The sequence below is a fragment of the Bufo bufo genome, chromosome 3 (genome assembly GCF_905171765.1).
Source record: "Bufo bufo chromosome 3, aBufBuf1.1, whole genome shotgun sequence".
Classification (NCBI taxonomy): Eukaryota; Metazoa; Chordata; class Amphibia; order Anura; family Bufonidae; genus Bufo; species Bufo bufo.
This window is the reverse complement of record NC_053391.1, coordinates 370,506,735-370,529,095: the sequence shown is the minus strand read 5'-3', so window position 1 is coordinate 370,529,095 and position 22,361 is coordinate 370,506,735. Positions and strand designations below refer to the sequence as shown.

The following is a 22,361-nucleotide window of genomic DNA, read 5'->3' as shown; positions in this document are numbered from 1 at the left end:
ATCCTCTGGTTTGAAACGGGGCTTGTGTGTGCTAAATTTCTCAATATGTCTTTCTACAAAGATGGTATTGTTCTGGCTAAGCCCTGGTAGAGGTGATGGCATTCATTCCGGCTACAGGTGTAGGAGTCCTTGTGGTGTGCAGCTCTCCTCACGTGTGTCCGTAAATCCCTGTATCCCGCAGGAAATCACATTTCTAGAGAATCTTTTCTGTGTTGCCATTTTCTCTTTATAAATTGACATCACAAAGTTACAATGCCCCTTGCTAAGGGGGTGTGACCCTACACACGTTGTCCAAATAGAGGCCACACCCTACGATCAGGGAAATGATAACACCCAGCTGTCACATATTCATACATTTCCAGGAGGCATAGAAGAGGAACAGCAGAACACAGAGTGCTCCGGCACTGTTATTTCATGGGGCAAACATGAATTTGGTAATGGTCCTTTTACATGGACTGATAATCAGGCCTATCATCAGGGATAAGCATTAAAAGAAACGCTTGCTTTAATAATTGGCCAGTGCTGCGTTTTGGTGCAGCAAGAAAATGTATGCTTTTTTTCAGCACTAAAAACACAGTACAGCTGCAATGTGTGGCAGCACCCCAAAATAGTTGGCAGTGATCACCCGATGAAGAAGCTCCAGTAGTTTTAACTGGTACGCCTTGTCATAAATTAGGAGCTTCCTCTGGCAGCACAAAGGGGAGGCAAAGACTGGCGTAAAAAGCCACAGTCTTTTTAAGTGACCCCCAAATGTTTCTGTGCACCAGATCGTGCTGTGTGAAGAGGGATCTGCTGCCCAGGCACAATGAATCTGTATGGGGACAAGTGCTCACTGTGACAACTGCTTGTCTCCATAGAGGGGACATGCAGCCCTCATCACCACGTTCCCGAGGACTGCCTGAAACATCGGTATGTGTAAAAGGAGCTTGAAACAGACAAGTCAAAAAGGCTGATTTGGACTCTTTGAAGGGAATGTGTCATCAGAAAGTGACCTATTGTGTAAATCATGTTTTTATGTTAAACATTTTTAAATAACTTTGGTGAGGTTATCTTTAATTTTCCATATCTATGTTTAAACAAAATCCATAAAATTCTGCAGTTTTCCCACCTAACAATAAGCGCCACTTTTTGGTCTAGATGACTATACTGCGGATATCTGCTCATCCTTACAGGAAGGATTGGAATGCCATATCACCTTGATAACACAGGATCCACCATTCACAATATGTGATATCACAGTTTTTCTACTCCCTCGAAACCTCTACACAGGTGACAAAGCATGCCTAGAAAACAGTGTCTATTGTCCTTTATCAAAACTGGTGTAAAGTAGAACTGGCTTAGAGGACCATAACAACCAATCAGATTCCACCCTTCATTTTACAGAGCTCATTTGGAAAATGAAAGGTGGAATCCAATTGGTTGCTATGGGCCACTAAGCCAGTTTTGCTTTACATCCATTTTGATAAATCTGCCCCTATAGCTCCATATAACCCAACATGTTGACGACATTCAGGCTTATTCATTCCATGGACTTTCCTCCCTCAGCTTGGTGGATACTTTCTAGGAAGATGCGTGTGGATATAAGTGAGATATATGACAGCCTGTCAGGGGACGCTAGGCCTTCCTCCAAATGATTGAGAGGTCACAACTTCCTGGCACCATGTAAACACGTATATCCATGGAGACCCCCCTAAACATCCATCCGTCTCCAGGCCTCCTCTCTGGCACTACTTGTGTGCTGTTCATGTAAAATCACATTCTCTTCCTGCTATTGTCTCCACTTCCCATGAGCTCAGACATTTCCCTTGTAATGCCCAAACCCAGGCAGTAAACTGTTAATTGTACAGCAGATTAGACTTACTGGAAATGCATCCTCCTCCAGCTAGGCTACACTCACTATTGTAACTCAAGCCGGGCAGCAATACAGGATTAACAGCAAAGACTATAAAAGTAGGAGATTTCCAGTAAGGGGTTCTCCCAGTAAATGCCTTCCCTTATCTGGTCAGTGTCCTCTGTGCACCCCTATAAAAGTCTATCATGTCCTTAATAATAATTAGTAAGAATGACAGTAATACAGGTTCAATGGACCACAAGTGAATGACGGCATGCATAATGCCCATATTTCTACCGAATGATATAAAGTCCTAATTAAAAAGGGCACACATTTTATTATATAGTAAGAATGACAGTAATACAGGTTGAATGGAGCTCTGAAACAGAGGAGCATAATGCAAGTTGTTTTCACTAAAGGTGGCCAATCCACTTAGACAGCTAGAGTCCGATTCGCCATGCACATGAATGCTTGGCTCGGCCTAGTGTGCATGTGCTCTCAATAGAAAGAGGGGAGTGAGCCTCTGCCAGACACCTGTGTCAGTGACTGACTTTCTGTGAGAGCAAAAGGATCCAACCTGCCCAGCCCCATTTCCCCCCTGAGATCATGATACTCCAATACACAAGATGCTTAATGAGTTTGGCTGACATCTATCTAAACTGTAAGGTCATCATAAACCAAGTATTCCTACTCAAAAAAGAACCTCAATGTACTCAAGGCTATGATCATACACTGTGCCGCACCTATTTAACACACATAATGAGGGCAGTGCAAATACCCCCTAGAGACATGTTATAATCCCTGGGTACCATAATCACATTATGTACTACATTAGACCTTTGTAAACTAGATTACCATCAATGCTTGGAAACATTAAGCTATATTTTCAGAAAAATTCTTCAGGCCCCGCTTAGCAGAAATCAGCACTCACGCTCTCTCTCTCTATATACACAGTTTATATATACATTCCCTTTAGGCAAGTTCTTTATTCGTTAGAATACAGCCACCTATCTGAGTTAGTGACAAGCCTGCAGGCAACAGAACACAAGTGAATGATGGCATGCAGAATGACCATATTTCTACCTAATGATATAAAGTCCTAAAAAGGGCACACATTTTATTATTACAGAACATAAAAGCAAATCTCACAGCAGGTTCAGAATGTAAATTAAGACAAGTAGTTGAGATGTCCCAGGTTATGAGGTGCAGAATGGCTTGGATATACCCCACTGTCAGTAAAATCGAAGTGCCACCAAACACTCTTTATTATGATGCAAGTAAAATATCTTTTATCGTGACGTTTCGGTCCTATACTTGAACCTTGGTCACAGAGTCACAAGAGGAGGGCAGAAGGAAGAGGAGAAAAGCCCCAGTAAACAGCAGTGTAGCGCTGTGGGGTTGGCACACCAGTGCAATATGTGCCACCCCAACAGTGCCACACCGTTGTTCACTGGGGCTCTCCTCCTCTTCCTCTTGTGACTCTGTGACCAAGTATAGGACTGAAACGTCAGAATTGAAGATATTTTACTTGCATCATAATTAAGAGTGTGCAGTGGTACTTTGATTTTACTGGAGATGATCACAATACAGATTACTCTCATATAAGTAGAAGCAAGCACGCACTGTGCAGAGTCTTCAGTTAAAGGAACACATTTAAGACAAAATCTGAAGAGTAAGTGAATTTGTACCTTAAAATCTTTTAATTGCTGCTTAATAGCTTCCACTTCAGTCCCAACCACCTCCTGCAATGCACTGCTGCCCTCTGCCGTCAAAATCTGGTGCTTCAGCTCTTTTAGTTTCATGTTGAAGTCCTCAATTCTTCCCAGTGTGGCCTTTAATTGCTCCTGTCGATTTTTGCCCCTTTCGGTCAGTTTAATACACTGCTTATTCAACGTGCCAAGTTCTCGCATTAATGCAATAAGATCAGGTCCTCCCTCGTTCTCTAACATAACCCTGCATTTCTTTTCTGAGAACTCTACATCGGATTTTAGGGCTTGTACAGTTTCTAAAAACTTCTCGATGACTTCAGTTTGTGACCTCAGGCTGTCTACATCTCGCCCCACTGGGCCCATGTTATCAAGCTCATCATCTAGATCAGTCAGATTTGAGAATATTTCTCTAACATTAGCATGAAATTGACCAATTCCTTGAAGTTTTTGTTCCATATTCAAGCAACACTCATTCACCTCTTGTTTTATGGTCTCAAAGTCATGTTGTACATCTTCTGCCTGGCGCAGGAGACAAGAGACATCAGAACCTTTTGGTGCATCTTCAGTCAAACCTTGGATAATGTTTTTCAAGTACTGAACTTGTGTGTCCAAGTTCTGGAGCATTTCCTGCTGGGACTTCATGTTTTCTAAGTTCTTACTGCTACAAGCTTGGGAACCAAGTGCTGCATAGATCGCCAAGTGATGTTTTGCTCCTTCCAGCTTCTTATCAATATTTTTAAAACTATCATTAAGTTCTTTGAGCCTCAAGGACATCTCTTCAATAGACCCTGCCTTGTCATGGAGCTGTTCCGTGACACTGTCCATCCTCTGATTCAGTTCGGCTTTCTCCTCTAAAATTTCTTGGTCATCAACTTCAGCAGCTTCAGTAAGGAGATCAGCTGTGGTATTCATCATCTCCAACAGAGAATGTTTCTTGTCTATTTCACTTTGTAGAACCTTTGCTCTTAGAAGCTGGGCATCAAGTTGCATGGGGTCAAGAGTGACCTGCATTTCTTTCAGTTGGTTCTCACAGTCATCTAAGCAAGGCACAAGATCTTCAACATGTCTTTTGTACTTCTGGGCTTTATGCAAACAATCTTTAAGTTTGCCAAGTCTTTCTGATGTCTTCTTCCCTAACTCCTCCCAGTTTGATTTCAGACATCCTAACTGATTTTGAAGTGAAGTTTTTTCTTCGCCAGGCTGAGAGGACAGAAGCAAAGACTCACCCTCAGCAACGATCATTTCATAAGACCCACTATTCTGGTTCAATGTTTTCTGGAATTCCTCCTGGTCCTGATGTAGAGATTGTAACTTTTCCAGTTTGCATGATATTGGTTGACTCTGGGACTGCTGGGTCTGCTTTTCATCCAACCAGTTTCTCAACTCATCAAACATCTGCTGGAACTGCTGAGAACTAGCAAGAGCTGTCTGCAGCCGATTTACACGATCCGCTGCAAAATACAATACTTTGTTAATACATTAATTTTGACAAAAAATGTGCAACAATAAGACTAGATATTTGTGAATATGTTTTACCTGCCAAATCTTCCATCCCTTTAAGAGGAAGGGCCACAGTGTCAAGCCGCTTTTGAAGTTCATCTTTGAGGTATGGTTCTGCCACAAGTTCAGACAATTCACTGCATAAGACCTGAGTTTCTGTGACTTCCTGGGCAAGGGCCTCCAGTTCTGATCGAATTCCGCTAGTTTCCTGCAACTGTTTCTTTACTGCGTCAGGTTGACTGCTAACTGCTGGCTGTGCACCAAGCTTCTTGCCAGTCTGTTTTATCTTGTCTGTAAGACCTTGTAGGACCTCTTGGTAATGAGCACTCTTCACAGCAGCTTGGTCAATATGGTCAGCTCTGGAATTCAGACGGTTGGTTAACGCTGTCCACTTTTGACTGATTTCATGGAAATCATCTTCAACCTGGCTGGTGGATGGAGATTCATCTCCAGGTCCTGTTAGGATACCATAGGCTGCATGCTTTAGCTCTTCATACTGGGCTTTGCGAGCTTCAAATTCCTTTAACATAAACTGGAACAAAAATAACATAGCAGTGTTTGTATAAAGTGACAGATCAGAATACACAAAGTCAAGACACAACAGTGCAAAACGTGCATCAGAAGCCAGGATTCACAAATGTGTTGTAATAAACCAACTCATTTATATGTCTATATGAACGCTGCCAAAATGTATACACTGCGACTGAACCTTTCATTTATTTCCATGACAAGGATGACGACAGAAAAAGGCCATGCGGTCCATCTAGTCTGCCCTTATATAATTTCCGATTTATTTTCCTCTTAGGATAGATATATGTTTATATAACTGAATGGAGCCACTGTGAATGAATTAAAGAGTTATATCTAAAAAAGGGTACAAAATCATGCACTTCTAAACGTTCCAAACGTGAAGCTCTTGATTCAGTTATACCATGAAATATCAAACACATCCTGTCAGAAACAGTTAATGCCCTCCTCACCTGAACCTGCTGTTTCTGTGCGCTCAGCATGTTGGGATCAATTGAAAGAGGCCCCAAAACACTCATCATCAGCTCCTTCTCTGTCAACCAAGGCCGTAGCTGGGAGCCCGCAGCTTGGAAGATAGCCAGTTGGTTGGCAGACTCCTCCAGTTTTTGCTGTCGCTCCGAGGTCACTTGATTTGCTCGATCCCACTGTTCATCTAAATAACAAAGAAATAGTAGTTGTTTTTTTTTTTTACATAAAATAACCATATTTTCTGCACAAAAAAATAAATAAAAATTGTGTATTGCTTAATGTTACCGTACTTGAAATTGATGGTTTATTTTTGTCTACAGAAGCATGCAGTGTGGATGACGCAGAGCTCTTATAATAGCTGATCAGCCATTTGAAATTTTAGCTTTAGTTGTTCTAATATATTACTAAAGAATAAACTCTTCCCAAGGGTGTAAAGATACAGAAATCAGATTCTAGATTTTTTTATGCTGTAACACATTCTTACTAAGGTTTTCCAGCATTTGCCTCCAGGTTTCGGCCTCAGGGGAGTTGGGATGCTTCTCCAGCAAATCTTTCAATTCACCTTTCAACTTTTCCACTTTTTCAGAACTCTTCTCGAGTTCAGATATAAATTCCTAACAAGAAGATATAAAAAAAAAAAAAAGAAGCTCATCAGCCAATTGACAGGATGCCAACAGATGTAGCGGTTACTGTAACTAGATCAACTACACAGCTCTGGTGTCATTTATAGAATATCAAGTAAATGTTAGGCCAAAACCACTACGATCCCCACCAGTCACTGGAACAGAAGCCCCATGTTTTCCTTTTTCTATACATGAGCTGGTGGGCAGAAGAAGAATGGAGCGGAGGTCACCCATGCATGGGCACTTTCTACTCCTCTCTATGAAAGATACAGTAGCAGCCGAGTTACCACAAGAACACACTACTTATGCCCCCACACACACATTTTTCCAACACCTACAATTCTTATGTGTGACTCATTATTATTACGTTTTCTGGATGTGACAAGTCTTCATATGTTCACTATGCACCAAAATGGCATCTACAAATGGTATTATTATATAATGGCCACAGAACAATGTAAGCAAATAGGAGAAATAAATCTGAAAGGGAGTGTGTTAGCATCTCTTATAATGGTGAAAGGTGTATACAGAGTGACACTAGTCATAACAGGCAAGACAGTACATAAAGTGAGAGGAAAAATACTACCTGTATCAAAACCCCAGCAAAATCTGCAAGAGTTACATATGGATTTGTTGTAGAATTTGCCACCAATTTCACACTATACATTTTATTTGTATGAGATTTAGGCCTTGGCTAATTGAGCGACAGCTGTAGTCCACAAGATTGCATTCAACTGAATGCATTCATCTGGACTGCAGCTGTAGTTAAACAATTAAAATCAATCAGTTGCACTAGAAAAAGTCACAGTGCAGCCTCACCCTTACTGTAGTAAAATCTCATCCAATATGCTGCTAATGTAATAGGCAGAATATCCTCCCACAAAATCCAGATGAAAAAATCCAAAAAGTGTATGCATCCCGTGTGAATATACCCTTAAAGGGTAACGGACATGTTTTCATTAAAAAAAAATTTTTTTTAGCATAGGTTACTGCTGCAGCAGCATTATGCAAAAAGCAATATTTAGTATCTTCACATACCACTGTTTTCCTTGAGTTCTTCCCTTAGTTATAGCTGTTTAAACATTTACAATATGAGGACCTTCTCAAGATGGCTCCTCTGCCAGTTCTCTGAGGCCAAAACTGCTTTCCCTCACTTCCCATACACACTTGCTGTAGCCAGCAGCTCCCTGCCAGCCAATCAGATTAGATTACTGAGAGACACGCCTCCTCACTCTGAAGCCTAATACAGGCATGCAGTATGAAGGAGCACCCCTCTGTCTTCTTAGCCAGAGACAGATGAGCCATAGCAACTGTCTTTTAAGGGAGCAGTGGAAAGGGACAGAGGACATCATTGAAACCTGTTATTATAAGGTCATTACAGATCTTTTGACAATCATTGACAAACTAACTCCGGTATACATGCCTAGCTCTAATAAACTGGAAAATAACAAAAAATATGAAATATATAATAGAGAATGGTGTAACTAGCACATTTCTAAATCACTTCATTTTGAAAAAATATGTCTGCAACCTCTTGAAAAAAAAAATTAAAAAGTCATGTCCACTAGGGGTCTCACTTCCACCTAACTTATAACAGACTCAGAAGACAGCTCATAGGAAGTGGGGGGCGTGTCAAAGCTAGCTGAGATCCTGAGCCCGATAAAAGAATTGCGTCTACAAAGCTTTTGAAGATTATAGGAGAGTCCTTTTTGTCTGTAAGTGTGATTTCCCCCTCCTTATCTGTCCTGAGCTGAATACAAACATAGTGGGAAAGAATGTCATATCAGTACATTGCTGAAAATTCCACAGAAGCGAGACACCCACTGTTTGTGATAGAAATGCATCTAGCTGTGCAGCTGAAACAGAGAATAATATGGCTGAAAAATAAATTAGGGAAGCCCAAAAAGAACTGGTCCTTCACAGTTATGATTGTACAAAGCACGGCCATTATGCAAACTTTTTTTTTTTTTAAACTCAGGTCCGCAACTTGCGGGAGATATATCAAAACGTGCAATTAGGGCATGTTCACATAACTGAAATGCACATCGGAAAATAAATTTTTGCTGTGGAACCCACGGCAGGAATGCTAGATCGATGCTCGCATTTCTGCTATGGTAAGCAGTTTGCACTGTGGATTAACCCCATTCGATGTGGATAATCCGTGTGTGGCTATACAATGCGGTTTTCTCCTAGATTACGTTCCAAAAATGGACACACTCATGTTTTTTCTGTGACCCATTAAAAACAATTGAAGGATAATGTCAAGCGTTCTCTGATGCAGAAAACACAGATTATCAATGTATTTGAGACATACCTTGTTCTGTTCTGCTTGTGCTCTAACAACTTCACTCTTTGTTGGAGAGACATTGACAGCAGTTAGGACTCTTTCTTTAGACTCCAACCACTTCAGCATCTGATTTGTTTCTTGTTGAACCTTCGTCATCTTTTCCAACATGGAAGATAATTGCTCCTCGCGGTTATTCAGTACCTCTCCAAGATCTTCATATGCCTGACTAATCTCAGAGACATCACACTGGATCCCGGTCAAATCTATTAAAACAAAGTATTGTGTATGGAGTAAAAAAAAAAAAAAAAAAAAAAAAAAAAAATATTCCAGTGATAAAAGCACAGGAGGAACAAAGACAAAACAGCAAATGGACATGCTCACCTTGGCAAGTATGATATCCATTAACATTCCCTACTGTGCTCACTGAAGCCATCAGAACAGAACCTGAACAGAACAAGAAGGCAAAGCAGGGACATCACAAATGCGGTACAAACACAAACAAAGATGCATCAACACTGGGCCATACAAATAGATTGAGCCTCATAGGTTGGTCATTGACAGAAACCATAACACTAACTGACGTACAACACAACACAACACATGTAATAAATAGCAATACACATCAGAATTTCAGTCTTTAGGATAAAGCAGTGCAAATACATTACGGGTATGGCCGCAAATAGTACAGTTTCCACCATGGATTTGTGATGGTCAATCTCTCCACTTTGCTGGTACTGCACTCAGTAGTATATCTGCTATGTGTGAACATACTCTACAGGGTTTTCCTGCAATGGACAAATGTCTAATTGCTGAAGGCCTCTAGAGGTGTCTGACTCTTCCTACGGAAATAAGCTCACTAATTGGGGGTGGTTAGGACTACTTCATACTTTTGATATCAGCAGTGTGTAGTTCATGAAGGCAGTCGTGTCGTGAGCTGGCTTGGTGGGTACATAAGTTGTGTGATAGGCTGTCTGTACACATATCTCGATTTATCAGAGTTGAAAAAAGCGATGATTATTGGCTTTCGGACCAAGCATGGCAGTATTTCCGTGCTGCTGCGGTGAAAGTCATGTGGAAACTGCAGAGCACCATGTGCCATTGATATGGGAGGTGAACGTCAGCTACAAAGGAGAGCAGGGGCGGACCAACATGGTACAGTGTACCCTACTGATATATGGAGCCACTGGATAGAAACTAGAATGCTTCCACCCAGTGATCACAAGATATTATGTTCAAAATGGTAAGAAAATAAAAATCCAGTATCCATAGTATTCTCAATAGCTCAACTAGGGTTCTAACAAAAAACAGATACGGTAGAAGAAATTAGAAATATTTCATTTTTTCTTTTTAATTAGTCTGCATGTACACAACCGCATATGGGATCCATGTCATCTGTTTCAAAAATATGGCGCCCGCTAGAAATCGATGGTCTCATACTGAACATTTATGAGCCTTCAATTTTACATAGATGCCCACAGCGGTAACACGAAAAGCTGGAGGGGGTTAAAAAGCTCATCTAACTATTCTCCTGTAATGTATTTTTCTCAGTCAGTAGGAAAAAGAAAAAAGAAAAAGTGGCATTCAGCCCTGCATGTTGTATTATGGAGGAAGCGTCGCCTGTATGATGGTAATATTGCATATCCAGCGTGCATACACAAATAGCTAGGCCTATGCAGCCAAACAAAATATAAAATATTCCCCCTCAGAGCCCTTGTTGTAGTGAAGGCATTCAAGTGACATATAGCGACACGTTAAAACTGCCCTCTTATTAGTCTCTGCTTTCAATGTCACTAACTGATAATTACTCCATCAAGATAATGAAGTTCTATTCTTAACTAGAGTCACCACTAAAGGAACGCCACAGGTCAGTGATAGAAATAGAAATTTGCCCTCAATCACCAATTCATGCTTGTTCAAAGGGCAAACAGAGTATATAATGACACAGAACCACAGGAAGAGGAAAAGCCTAAAATATCTAATGGTGTAAAATAACCATAAAAACTGACCACTTGAGTTAGATTTAGGCTTAAGCGAATCCACTTCGGATCATAGATCTGTAGTCGGTTTATTCAAAACCTTCATTTTTAATGCTGTTGCCGTACGGCATTAAAATGTATTGGCTCTGGGCAGGCAAAAATAGTATCGCTCGAAGTTGCTCTAGAGTTCGGTGAATTACTACTGTATTTATATCTGCGTATTTTAAAACAGTTTAAAATGGAAATCCGAAGTGGACTTTGGTACTGGCTGGTACCTCGGTACCAAAGCCCCCTTCGGATTCCTAGTTAGATTAACATATTTCTGTTGCTCCTAAATATCTTAATGTGATTTACATGACATTTCAGATCTATAGTCAAAAAGAAGTGAATCTAAGGGGGTAATGAAGTCTATACTCACTGATGTAGTACCAAGTTATTTTAAAGTATATGTCCACCTTTGAACTGCACTTAAAGGGAACCTGTCATCAACGTTATGCTGTCCATACTAATGGCAGTATAAAGTAGAGACAGGCGAGTTGATTTCAGCGGTCTGTCATTTATAAGTAAAAAGTAAGTGGTTGCCGAGAACCAACATCACAATCATTGCAGACTGGGCCTGGAAAAGAGTCCTGGCCACCTGAGAAGAGTCCTGGTTATTCATGACTTCCTGCTCTCCTGCCCACCTGCTGATGACTGACAGTCTTCTACCTAGTTTTCTCCCTTTCTCTAGGAGAGAACTGCCAATCATCAGCAGATGGGTGAGAGAGCAGGAGATTATGTATAACCAGGACTCTTCTCAAGTAGATGTGACTCTTCTCAAGGCCTGGGCTGCAATGGTTATGATGCTGGTTCTCAGCAACCACTTACTCTTAGCTCATGAGTGACACACCGCTGACATCAGCATTTCTGTCACTAGTTTATGCTGCCCTCAGTGAGATTAGCATAAAGTTGATGACAGGTTCCCTTTAACACTTAGTACATATACAAAATACATGGCAATACTAATCTGGTAAAATGGGAGCCTGTCATGAGGAAATTAACTGGTAAACCAGGCACAATGCCGTGTAGGCCTAGCTCAGATGATTGCAAAGATACCTTTCACTTAGCGATCTGTTGCCTCATTCTGGAGAAAAAGTACTTTTAATTCACATGTAAATAAGCAGTTATTGTATTGTAAAGAATTGGTTGTAAGTGTATTACTGAATGTAATACACTTCAGACTGCTTGTCTGTGAGATCCAGAGGACTGGATTGTGGATCCGCAAAACACGGAAGCCGCCTTCCGCAATTGCCTATTCTTGTCCGCAAAACAGGGGCTACTTAACGGAGCAACGGATGCGGACAGCACACTGAGTGCTGTCCGCATCTTTTGCGGTCCCATTGAAGTGAATGGGTCCGCACCCGAGCCGCAAAAACTGCGTCTCTGATGCGGACCAGAACAACGGTCGTGTGCATGAGGCCTTAGGATCAGTTCAAGAAAACCAATGCAATGCATTACAATTACAACAAACTTGCTAAAGTGTGCTTAAAGGTGGATATATGCTGCAAAAAGGCAGTATGAAATTTGATATGAACTCTAAAACAAACCTATGAAAATGTACAATGATCTGCACTAAACAGTGCATTCTTCTATAAAAAGAGGAAATTTGAGGAATGTATCTCAGGATATTTTAAATAATAGATACAGTACGTTGCTAATGATCAAATCCTGTTAAGAGCCTACGTTTGGTGGATATGTCAGAAAACTCTCGACATATATGTCAAATGAACGCATAAAGCACCTTTCATCCGATGAAGGCCAAAAGAATGTCCTTTATGGCCTATATAGTACTGGTACTTTAGAATAGTTTTTTCTCTTTTGCTGTATAAAATTGTGTAGTTGACGAAGTTATTTAATAGAAAGGAATCCAGTATATATATATATATATATATATATATATATATATATATATATATATATATATATATAAAAATATAGGGGTCTGATCTGGAGTCTAATTAACATTGGGGGTCTGATCTGAGGTCTTTTTAGGGGTCTGCACTGAGGTCTAATAAACATTGAGGGGTCTGAGCTGAGGTCTGATTAAGGCTCTGAGCTGAGGTCTGATTAAGGGCTCTTTCACACTTGCGTTGTCCGGATCCGTCGCGCACTCCATTTGCCGGAGGTGCCCGCCGGATCCGGAAAAAACGCAAGTGAACTGAAAGCATTTGAAGACGGATCCGTCTTCAAATGCCATAGTAGTAGTGGGGAGCAGTATACTTACAGTCCGTGCGGCTCCCGGGGCGCTCCAGAATAACGTCAGAGCACCCCATGCGCATGGATGACGTGATCCATATGATCACGTCATCCATGCGCGTGGGGCGCCCTGACGTCACCCTGGAGCGCTCGGGGAGCCGCACGGACTGTAAGTATACTGCTCCCCACTGCACTTTACCATGGCTGCCAGGACTTTAGCGTCCTTGCAGCCATGGTAACCATTCAGAAAAAGCTAAACGTCGGATCCGGCAATGCGCCGAAACGACGTTTAGCTTAAGGCCGGATCCGGATTAATGCCTTTCAATGGGCATTAATTCCGGATCCGGCCTTGCGGCAAGTGTTCAGGATTTTTGGCCGGAGCAAAAAGCGCAGCATGCTGCGGTATTTTCTCCGGCCAAAAAAACGGTCCGGTCCGGAACTGAAGACATCCTGATGCATCCTGAACGGATTTCTCTCCATTCAGAATGCATTAGGATAAAACTGATCAGTTCTCCGGTATAGAGCCCCTGTGACGGAACTCTATGCCGGAAGAAAAGAACGCAAGTGTGAAAGTAGCCTAACACTGGGCTCTGAGCTGAGGTCTGATTAACACTGGGCTCTGAGCTGAGGTCTGATTAACACTGGGCTCTGAGCTGAGGTCTGATTAACACTGGGCTCTGAGCTGAGGTCTGATTAACACTGGGCTCTGAGCTGAGGTCTGATTAACACTGGGCCCTGAGCTGAGGTCTGATTAACACTGGGCTCTGAGCTGAGGTCTGATTAACACTGGGCTCTGAGCTGAGGTCTGATTAACACTGGGCTCTGAGCTGAGGTCTGATTAACACTGGGCTCTGAGCTGAGGTCTGATTAACACTGGGCTCTGAGCTGAGGTCTGATTAACACTGGGCTCTGAGCTGAGGTCTGATTAACACTGGGCTCTGAGCTGAGGTCTGATTAACACTGGGCTCTGAGCTGAGGTCTGATTAACACTGGGCTCTGAGCTGAGGTCTGATTAACACTGGGCTCTGAGCTGAGGTCTGATTAACACTGGGCTCTGAGCTGAGGTCTGATTAACACTGGGCTCTGAGCTGAGGTCTGATTAACACTGGGCTCTGAGCTGAGGTCTGATTAACACTGGGCTCTGAGCTGAGGTCTGATTAACACTGGGCCCTGAGCTGAGGTCTGATTAACACTGGGCTCTGAGCTGAGGTCTGATTAACAATGGGCTCTGAGCTGAGGTCTGTTTAACACTGGGCTCTGAGCTGAGGTCTGATTAACACTGGGCTCTGAGCTGAGGTCTGATTAACACTGGGCTCTGAGCTGAGGTCTGATTAACACTGGGCTCTGAGCTGAGGTCTGATTAACACTGGGCCCTGAGCTGAGGTCTGATTAACACTGGGCTCTGAGCTGAGGTCTGATTAACACTGGGCTCTGAGCTGAGGTCTGATTAACACTGGGCTCTGAGCTGAGGTCTGATTAACACTGGGCTCTGAGCTGAGGTCTGATTAACAATGGGCTCTGAGCTGAGGTCTGATTAACACTGGGCTCTGAGCTGAGGTCTGATTAACAATGGGCCCTGAGCTGAGGTCTGATTAACACTGGGCTCTGAGCTGAGGTCTGATTAACACTGGGCTCTGAGCTGAGGTCTGATTAACACTGGGCTCTGAGCTGAGGTCTGATAAAAAGTTTTTTTTTTAATTTCCTCCTCTAAAATCGAGGTGAATCTTATGGGCAGATGTCTCTTCTAGTGTAAAACATATGGTACATAACACACACACATTTTTAAACAATGGGAGCCTATTAACCAGGAGGGAGTTCCTCCAAACATATCACCCGAGGACCAGAACCTAGAAAAATAACATAATGGGCAGAGGTAGAGAAAGTGGAGTAAAGTACACAATGAAAGCAGGTGCTTAAATGTAGAAGGAAAGAAAGATGGACTGTAGATGAATAGAAAGATAGAAATGGATGCTTAAAACAAAGCACAAACAGCCAATTATCCGTAGCAATATACTTCTGCTCACCTCTTTGCAGTTGGCTTTCTGAAGCTGTTATCTCCATTATTCTGTTCTCCAATTCAGATCCTTTTTGAGCAATGACTTCCACTTGGGGACCTTTCATTTTCCACTCTTTTAAGAGGTCCTGTGAGAAAAACACACAAATGTAATAGCAGCCTCAGCTCACAGTATAGTGTATCTCATCAGATCATCAACACTGCCCAGGTAGAGGAACAACCTGCTGGAGTTCGCTGGATCCGGCATAGCTGAAATCGGCTGTGCACTGCCAGACCCCCATTGACTATAATGGGATCTTGCGGTGATCCGGTTGCTTTCAGGAATAAGTGCCGGCTTCAGGTGGACAAAAAACAGTGCATGCAGAACTTTTTGTCCGGCCGAAGCCACTACTTATACCATAGAGCGGCCGGATGACTGCTGGTTCCCTTTATAGTCAATGGATTTGGTGCATGGCTGTGTGTGGTTATGCCAGATTCGGTGAACTAAGTTAAACGCAGATGTGAATCAGCCCTAAAAGTTGCAACGAACAATAGTTTTAGCTGACTGACAACACAGCTCCATCATCTGTGAAGAAGTTACAATGCTTGACTTTTTTGTCTGATAGTCCACAAAGAGTCTTTCCTTGAAAGAATGTTCCCAGTAAAGATCATTTGCCCTTTCATCCAGTTTCATGTGTGGCCAGTATGAACAAGTGTAATGACCAACATGGACTAAAAGGTTTATGGCTGCACTAGAGAACAGTGTTTGGACTTACAGAAACTATATAACCCAAAAAAGCCAAACCTGTCTCTTAAGAGGCTGTATAGAGCCACAAAAACCCAGTGCTGAGAATTCTGCGGTTCTGGGGATCAGTGACTCAGCATGTAGACCCACTACAAACTACATTTTCAGGTTCCAGCTGTTGCTCATTAGAAAACTGAAAATGGCACAGGTTCCTGTTCTCGGTATTACATTGTTTTAGCTGCATTACCTCGACTTGCTGTAGGAAGATCTGTAATTCAAGCGATCCATGTGAACCTTCACATGATGGAACACTGTCTTCACTATCCTTCAGCCACTTCCTCATATTCCCAACCAGCCTCTTGAACTCCTCCAATTCTTCCTGGCAAGACAATGCTTCACGTTGTCTGAAGGAGAAACAAGCGCAATTAACCAGAGTAAAAATGTAGAAAGCTATAAACATCTGACTACATTTTAAACAAGTACCTGTCTTTTGCTGCCTCCTGTAGATCCTGAAAAGCCTTCTTCAGGGAGTAAACCTTCTGTAAGTGCTCCGAGGTATCGAGAAGCAAAGGGCAGGTGCTCAAATCCTTCACTAGATGTTCAAGTGTATCCAGTTGCTCTCCCTGTTGCTTTATTTCTATATTCAACTCCTATCATAAAAAGTAACTGCTGACATTTTGGGAACATTTAAGTGACATAAAGAGGACTCTTAAAAAAAAATAAAAAATCTGACAACAAAACTGAAGCTGTAAGTAAAGAGGTGAGATGAGCAAAAATCGATTTGTAAGAATCTTTTTGTCTAATCAAGCAGAGTTCTGCACTTTGTGACAGTGTTTTCCCAAAGCCGAGGATGCCCCCCCCCCCACCCCCCTCATGCTGCTTGGTTGACAGGGCTGGACATCTATGCCGGCTCTGATAATCTCGCACATGCGCTGCTGCTTCCACTGCTGGAGCAGTAAGGGTGGGTCCACAGCGTTAGGGATTCCTTTATGGCTTTCCGTTATAACGGAAAATAACGGAATGCCCAGACAGAATGCAAAACGGAAGCCTTTAAAAGGCATTCCGTTTGCTTTCCGTCCTAATGGAAGTCTATGGGAAAGCATAAAGGATCCATCTGGGTCCCGTCATGAAAGACGGAAAACAAAGTCCTGTCGACAGGACTTTGTTTCTGTCTTGCATAACGGGACCCAGAGGGATCAGTTTTGATTCCCATAGACTTCTTTTAAAGGCTTCCGTTTTGCATTCCGTCATAATACAAGTCTATAGGCAGAAGAATGGATCCGTCCTTCTGTCTTATGGATTCCGTTATTTTCCGTTATAACCATGTGATAACGGAAAGTCATAACGGAATCCCTAACGCTAGTGTGAACCCACCCTAACTCTGCATAGGCTGCTACACTATTCTACATCAGTATTTCTAAGCCCAAACAGGAGGGAGTACGAAATCTAGAAGATGTGCAAATTCTTCCCATTATACTTCCCCTGTTTATGTTCTACTCCTGGTTTTGTCTAACAAATACCAATGCAAAATAAAAACCAACTATTATGGCCTTATACTGTGGGTTTTGGAACAAATACGATAAAATATTGAAACAAACCTGAATTTGCTCTGAAAACTGAGCAATGTCTCTATCTGGCTGGTTTCCTGATGCCAGCAATTGTGACCTTGTTTCTTTAAAGTCTTGCAATGCTTCTGAGATCTGCTCATATCTTTCCACTTTTGGCAAGACCTCTTTTAGAGCAGTCTCTTGTACGATCTGCTGCTGACACACTTTGTCAAACCGTGCCGTGACTTCAGAGAGCTTGTTCTGAAGGTTTGCGGCTGCTGTCTTGTCTGCCGTCTCCATGAACTTCACCACCATTTCACCAGTGGCATCCAGGCTCCCTCTTCTACTTCCAATGTCCTGTCTTAATTTCTGCAAAACAGAAATGTGTAGACAATGCTTTCTACTCTCTGGTGTTCAAATTAGCAAATAGCATTTATTATGTAGAGGAAGTTAATACAAGCCACTTCCTAATGTATTGTTATTATCCATGTTGCCTCCTTTGCTAGTTGGATTCATTTTTCCATCAGATTGTACACTGCTCATTTCAATGGTTACGACCACCCTGCAATCCAGCAGTGGTGGTCGTGCTTGCACAATATAGGAAAAAGCACCCGCCTAAGTGGCCCCACGGTCCTGGTTGGCGCTTTTTCCTATAGTGTGCAACCACGGCCACCGCTGATGGATTAATAAGTGGCTTGTATTAATTTCCTCAACATAATAAATGAGATTTGCTGAAGTGGGACAACACCTTTAAAGCAATTTAAAAAAGGCTGAACACAAAAAAGTTGCCCAATACAGCTGATTTAGACATATATCTATATTGAGTTACTTACTTGGATTCATTCATCCACTGAACAGCTCCAGCATGAGTAGTGTACTGGTATCTACTCAATAGAGTGTATGCGCCTAATGATATGCCATCAATGTCTGAGATGGGAATACCCCTTTAAGTCCCTGACACTATAGCACTGGAATGTGTCTGCCAAACTGTTTTTTTTATTTATATATCAGGGGCTTGATTGTGATGTTTTAAACAGGTATTCCCATCTAGGAAATTTATGATACATCACTGATATAAATGTCAGATAGGTGTGGAGCACACTCAAGAATGAAACCCTGAAGTGAACAAAGAGCAAGCCGTACATTCACTGATATGGGACTTCCGAAAATAGCCTAGTGCTTTCAGAAGACCTCTATTGGTGAATGGAGAAATAACCAGTCTTGCACTGATTGCTCTGAACTCATCACTAGGGGTCTTCTGAAAATAGCGAGGCACACTCACTTGACTATTTTTATAATTCCATAATGATGAATGGTAGGTGGCCACACATGCGTGGCTTTCTCTCTATTCATTTTGGAGTCCTGTTCTGGAGAACGGAGTGGGTCCCAGAGGTGGGACACGCACCTATCCAACATTTATGCCATATCCTATCGATATGCCATAAATGTCTGAGGGGGGACAACCCCTTGAGGGATACTTATCATTTTCATAAAAGTCTGACTTTAAAGGGGTTCTACACTTTGTTTAAACTGATGATCTATCCTTTGTTTAAACTGATGATCTATCAGCATCTGATCAACGGGGTCCGACACCCAGGACCCCCGCCGATCAGCTGTTTGAGAAGGCTAGCGGTGCCCAGGCAAGTTGATACTAGTCGTGATGTCACTGGGCCAGGGGTAAACAGTGAGAAGGCCGCGGCGCTGCTATAGCGCCGCTGCCTTCTCAAACAGCTGATTGGCGGGGGTGTCGGGTGTCGGACCCCCGCCGATCAGATGCTGATGATCTATCCAGAGGATAGATCATAAGTTTAAACAAAACTGCAGAACCCCTTTAAGTAACACGTCCAAAGCTTTGATCTATTGGCTTTTGGGTGCTATGACCCCCACCATTTGCTAAAAAAAGGAGGCAGAAATGCTGAACTGACTGCTGCGCCCATTAGTTTTTGTTTGGCTCTGCTGAGTGAGCAGTGTAAACATTAACGGAAAGTCTAAAAAATATATATATATATACACACACACACACACACACACACACACATTAACCATTCAGATTCATTTGTGTTGTACATTTGAACACATTAGAAATGGTCACAAAAACAAACAAACAATTAGTCTTACCATGTTCTGAGCAAGAGCTTCCTGAATCGATAAAGAAGACATGGATGCCTGGTTTTGTCCCTCTACGGTCTTTTCTATTCCTTCTAACCAGTGCAAGAGGTGTTCCAGGCCGTCTTGCACACTCTGCGTCTGAGCTACTGACTTCTGCAGTAAATCGGAGTGAGCGGCCATCTTGCTGGAAAGACTCTGGTATCGACTTTCAATGGAATCTATAATGATAGTCAGACACAAGCCAGTACATATTAAACCACAAGTGACAAAATGACATTAAAACAAATCTGGCAAGGAGATACAAGATGATGTGATAGAGAGGATTGGAGCTTCTGCTTCCAACGAGTACACAGGATCTGCACCACTTTCCTATGGGCCCTCCGAGCCACAGAACCTGCAAAAATGGCTGCATCTCCACACATACTGTAGGCCCGGATGATGAGCACTGGCTCCTAATTTCTAGTCATACATTCTTCTGGTTACATCAGCTTGTATCTCGGTTACAAATTCTCTATAAATCTGGCATTCTCCCTCACCAGCTGTTGCCTGGATCTTCCTACAGTCTGGCAGTGGATCTCCTTGGATTTCTTGGAGGCCACGGACTGTCTTATGAACTTTTTCCACGTGTACTTGATGCTCTGCAATATCACACTGCATACTCTGAAATATTTAATATTTAGCGATGATTTCTCTTCTCACAAAAACACAGACCTCTAAAACAATCATTTGTCTTAACTGCTGGAGACATTAAATTTACCTTTGCTTTCTCCAGCTGAGACTGCAGAGCGACTGTATCTGATGCTACTGGTTCAGAAAGTAACCTTTCCACAGCTAGTTCAGCCTTCTGCAGCCAACTCACCGCGGCATCTGAGCCCTCCTGGAACTGCTGGTACCCGTTCAATAAACTATTTAAGTGAGTTCCCAGCTTGGAGCACTGTAAATAAACCAGAAACTATATGTAAGAACACAGAAAGTCAATGTTTTTTTCCCACCTATGATTTCTGTGGGAATAAAAATAATGGGGGAGATTTATCAAACTGGTGTAAAGTAGAACTGGCTTCGTTGCCTATAGCAACCAATCAGATTACACCTTTCGTTTTCCAAAAAAACCTGCGAAAAATGAAAGGTGGAATCTGATTGGTTGCTATGGGCAACTAAGTCAGTTCTACTTTACACCAATTTGATAAATCTCACCCAATATGTTAGAAAGTTCAGACTAAGGCTCCATTCACACATCCGTATGTGTTTTGCGGATCCACAAAACACGGACACCGGCAATGTGCATTCCGCATTTTGCGGACCGCACATCGCCGACACTATAATAGAAAATGCCTAATCTTGTCTGCAATTGCGGACAAGAATAGGAGATTTTTTTTTTTTTCAGGAACGGAATTGCAGACCCGAAAGTGCGGATCAGCATTTCCGGATACGGGCAGCACATAGTGTGGCCCCATAGAAACAAATGGGTCCGCAATTCCGTTCCGCAAAATGCGGAACAGAATAGAGGACGTGTGAATGGAGCCTAATCTCAACTAAGCATCAGCAATTACCTTTGAATGCAAGGCACTGTATCTTTTGGAAGCATCTTCAAGTTTATTTTTCACCAAAGCTCCAGCCACTTGCACTTCCAACCCTTCATCGCACTGTTCAGAAGCTGCTTTTTCTGCATCAATGACTTTCTGACCAGCAATGGTAATATATCGCAGATCTCCTTTATGTGAAATCACATCTTCAGAAAAATCGCCTTGTCGCTGCAGTAAGTCATGTAACGCTGTGAAGTCTGAATTCCCATTCTGCATGTTATCCAATTCTTTTTCACTCTGGTGAAGCCAGTTCTCAAACTCTCCAGAGTCATGAATGAAGTTTTGCAGGTCATCACGCAGGCTTTGTGAATGCTTCAGTTGTAACTGAGATTGAGACAACGAGGTAGCGTACTCCTCCTTCAAACGTGCCAGCTGGTTCTGCAACCGCTCTCTCTCTTCAGGGGATAACGTGCTACCATGTTTGTCTAAGAAATCTTGTGCTGACTGTATGGTCAAGATGAAATTTTGCTGTTTGGCTAACATTTCTTGATGCTGTGTCTACAATAGGAGCAACATAACAATTAGAATACAAACATACAAAGACGTATTACAACAGCATTAACAACCCCAGGCTAATATTTCTGTAAAAATTTACTGAAGGCTTCATAAAAAAATCCAGTCCGAAAAAAAAAATCTCCTCCAATCAGGTCTTCATGCCAACCCTGTAATTATTCTGCACTGAATGCATACACCCACTAGGTCAGTGATGGTGAACCTTTTAGAGGCCAAGTGCCCAATCTGCAACCCTGCAACCAGGGAGGATAAAAATCAATGATTTAAAAAAATAAAAAAATCTGATTTTTTTGATTTAAAGAGGACCTTTCACCAATCTTGACATTGTGAACTAACTATACAGACATGTAGAGCGGTGCCCAGGGATCTCACTGCACTTACTATTATCCCTGGGCGCCGCTCCGTTCTCCCGGTATGTCCTCCGGTATGTTCGGGGACTTGGTTATAGTAGGCGGAGACTTAGGGGACTTGGTTATAGTAGGCGGGTTCTGCTGGGCGTCTCCTTCTCCTAGGCTGTAGCACTGGCCAATCGCAGCGCACAGCCTAGGAGGTTTTCTTCTCCCAGGCTGTGAGCTCTGCGATGCGATTGGCCAGCACTAAAGCCTAGGAGAAGGAGACGCCCAGCAGAACCCGCCTACTATAACCAAGTCCCCGAACATACCGGAGGACATAACGGGAGAACGGAGCGTGGCGCCCAGGGATAATAGTAAGTTC

At 42.4% G+C, this 22,361-nt stretch overlaps 1 protein-coding gene across 22 annotated transcripts in view; it reads right to left on the bottom strand.

The window, feature by feature from the left end:
* The window catches only part of MACF1 (microtubule actin crosslinking factor 1), a 284,153-nt gene that overhangs the window by 95,778 nt on the left and 166,014 nt on the right, over positions 1–22,361 (bottom strand). For all 22 annotated transcript variants that reach the window (XM_040424601.1, XM_040424619.1, XM_040424622.1 and 19 more), the window contains 14 exons: positions 21,102–21,632; positions 20,309–20,485; positions 20,088–20,211; positions 19,561–19,769; positions 17,494–17,811; positions 16,379–16,545; positions 16,143–16,299; positions 15,182–15,299; positions 9,328–9,390; positions 8,974–9,209; positions 6,521–6,650; positions 6,021–6,220; positions 5,077–5,572; positions 3,520–4,991 (listed from right to left, as the gene is read on the bottom strand). In XM_040424601.1, coding sequence (XP_040280535.1) covers positions 3,520–4,991; positions 5,077–5,572; positions 6,021–6,220; positions 6,521–6,650; positions 8,974–9,209; positions 9,328–9,390; positions 15,182–15,299; positions 16,143–16,299; positions 16,379–16,545; positions 17,494–17,811; positions 19,561–19,769; positions 20,088–20,211; positions 20,309–20,485; positions 21,102–21,632 — 4,398 coding nt within the window. The remainder of the gene's footprint in view (positions 1–3,519; positions 4,992–5,076; positions 5,573–6,020; positions 6,221–6,520; positions 6,651–8,973; positions 9,210–9,327; positions 9,391–15,181; positions 15,300–16,142; positions 16,300–16,378; positions 16,546–17,493; positions 17,812–19,560; positions 19,770–20,087; positions 20,212–20,308; positions 20,486–21,101; positions 21,633–22,361) is intronic.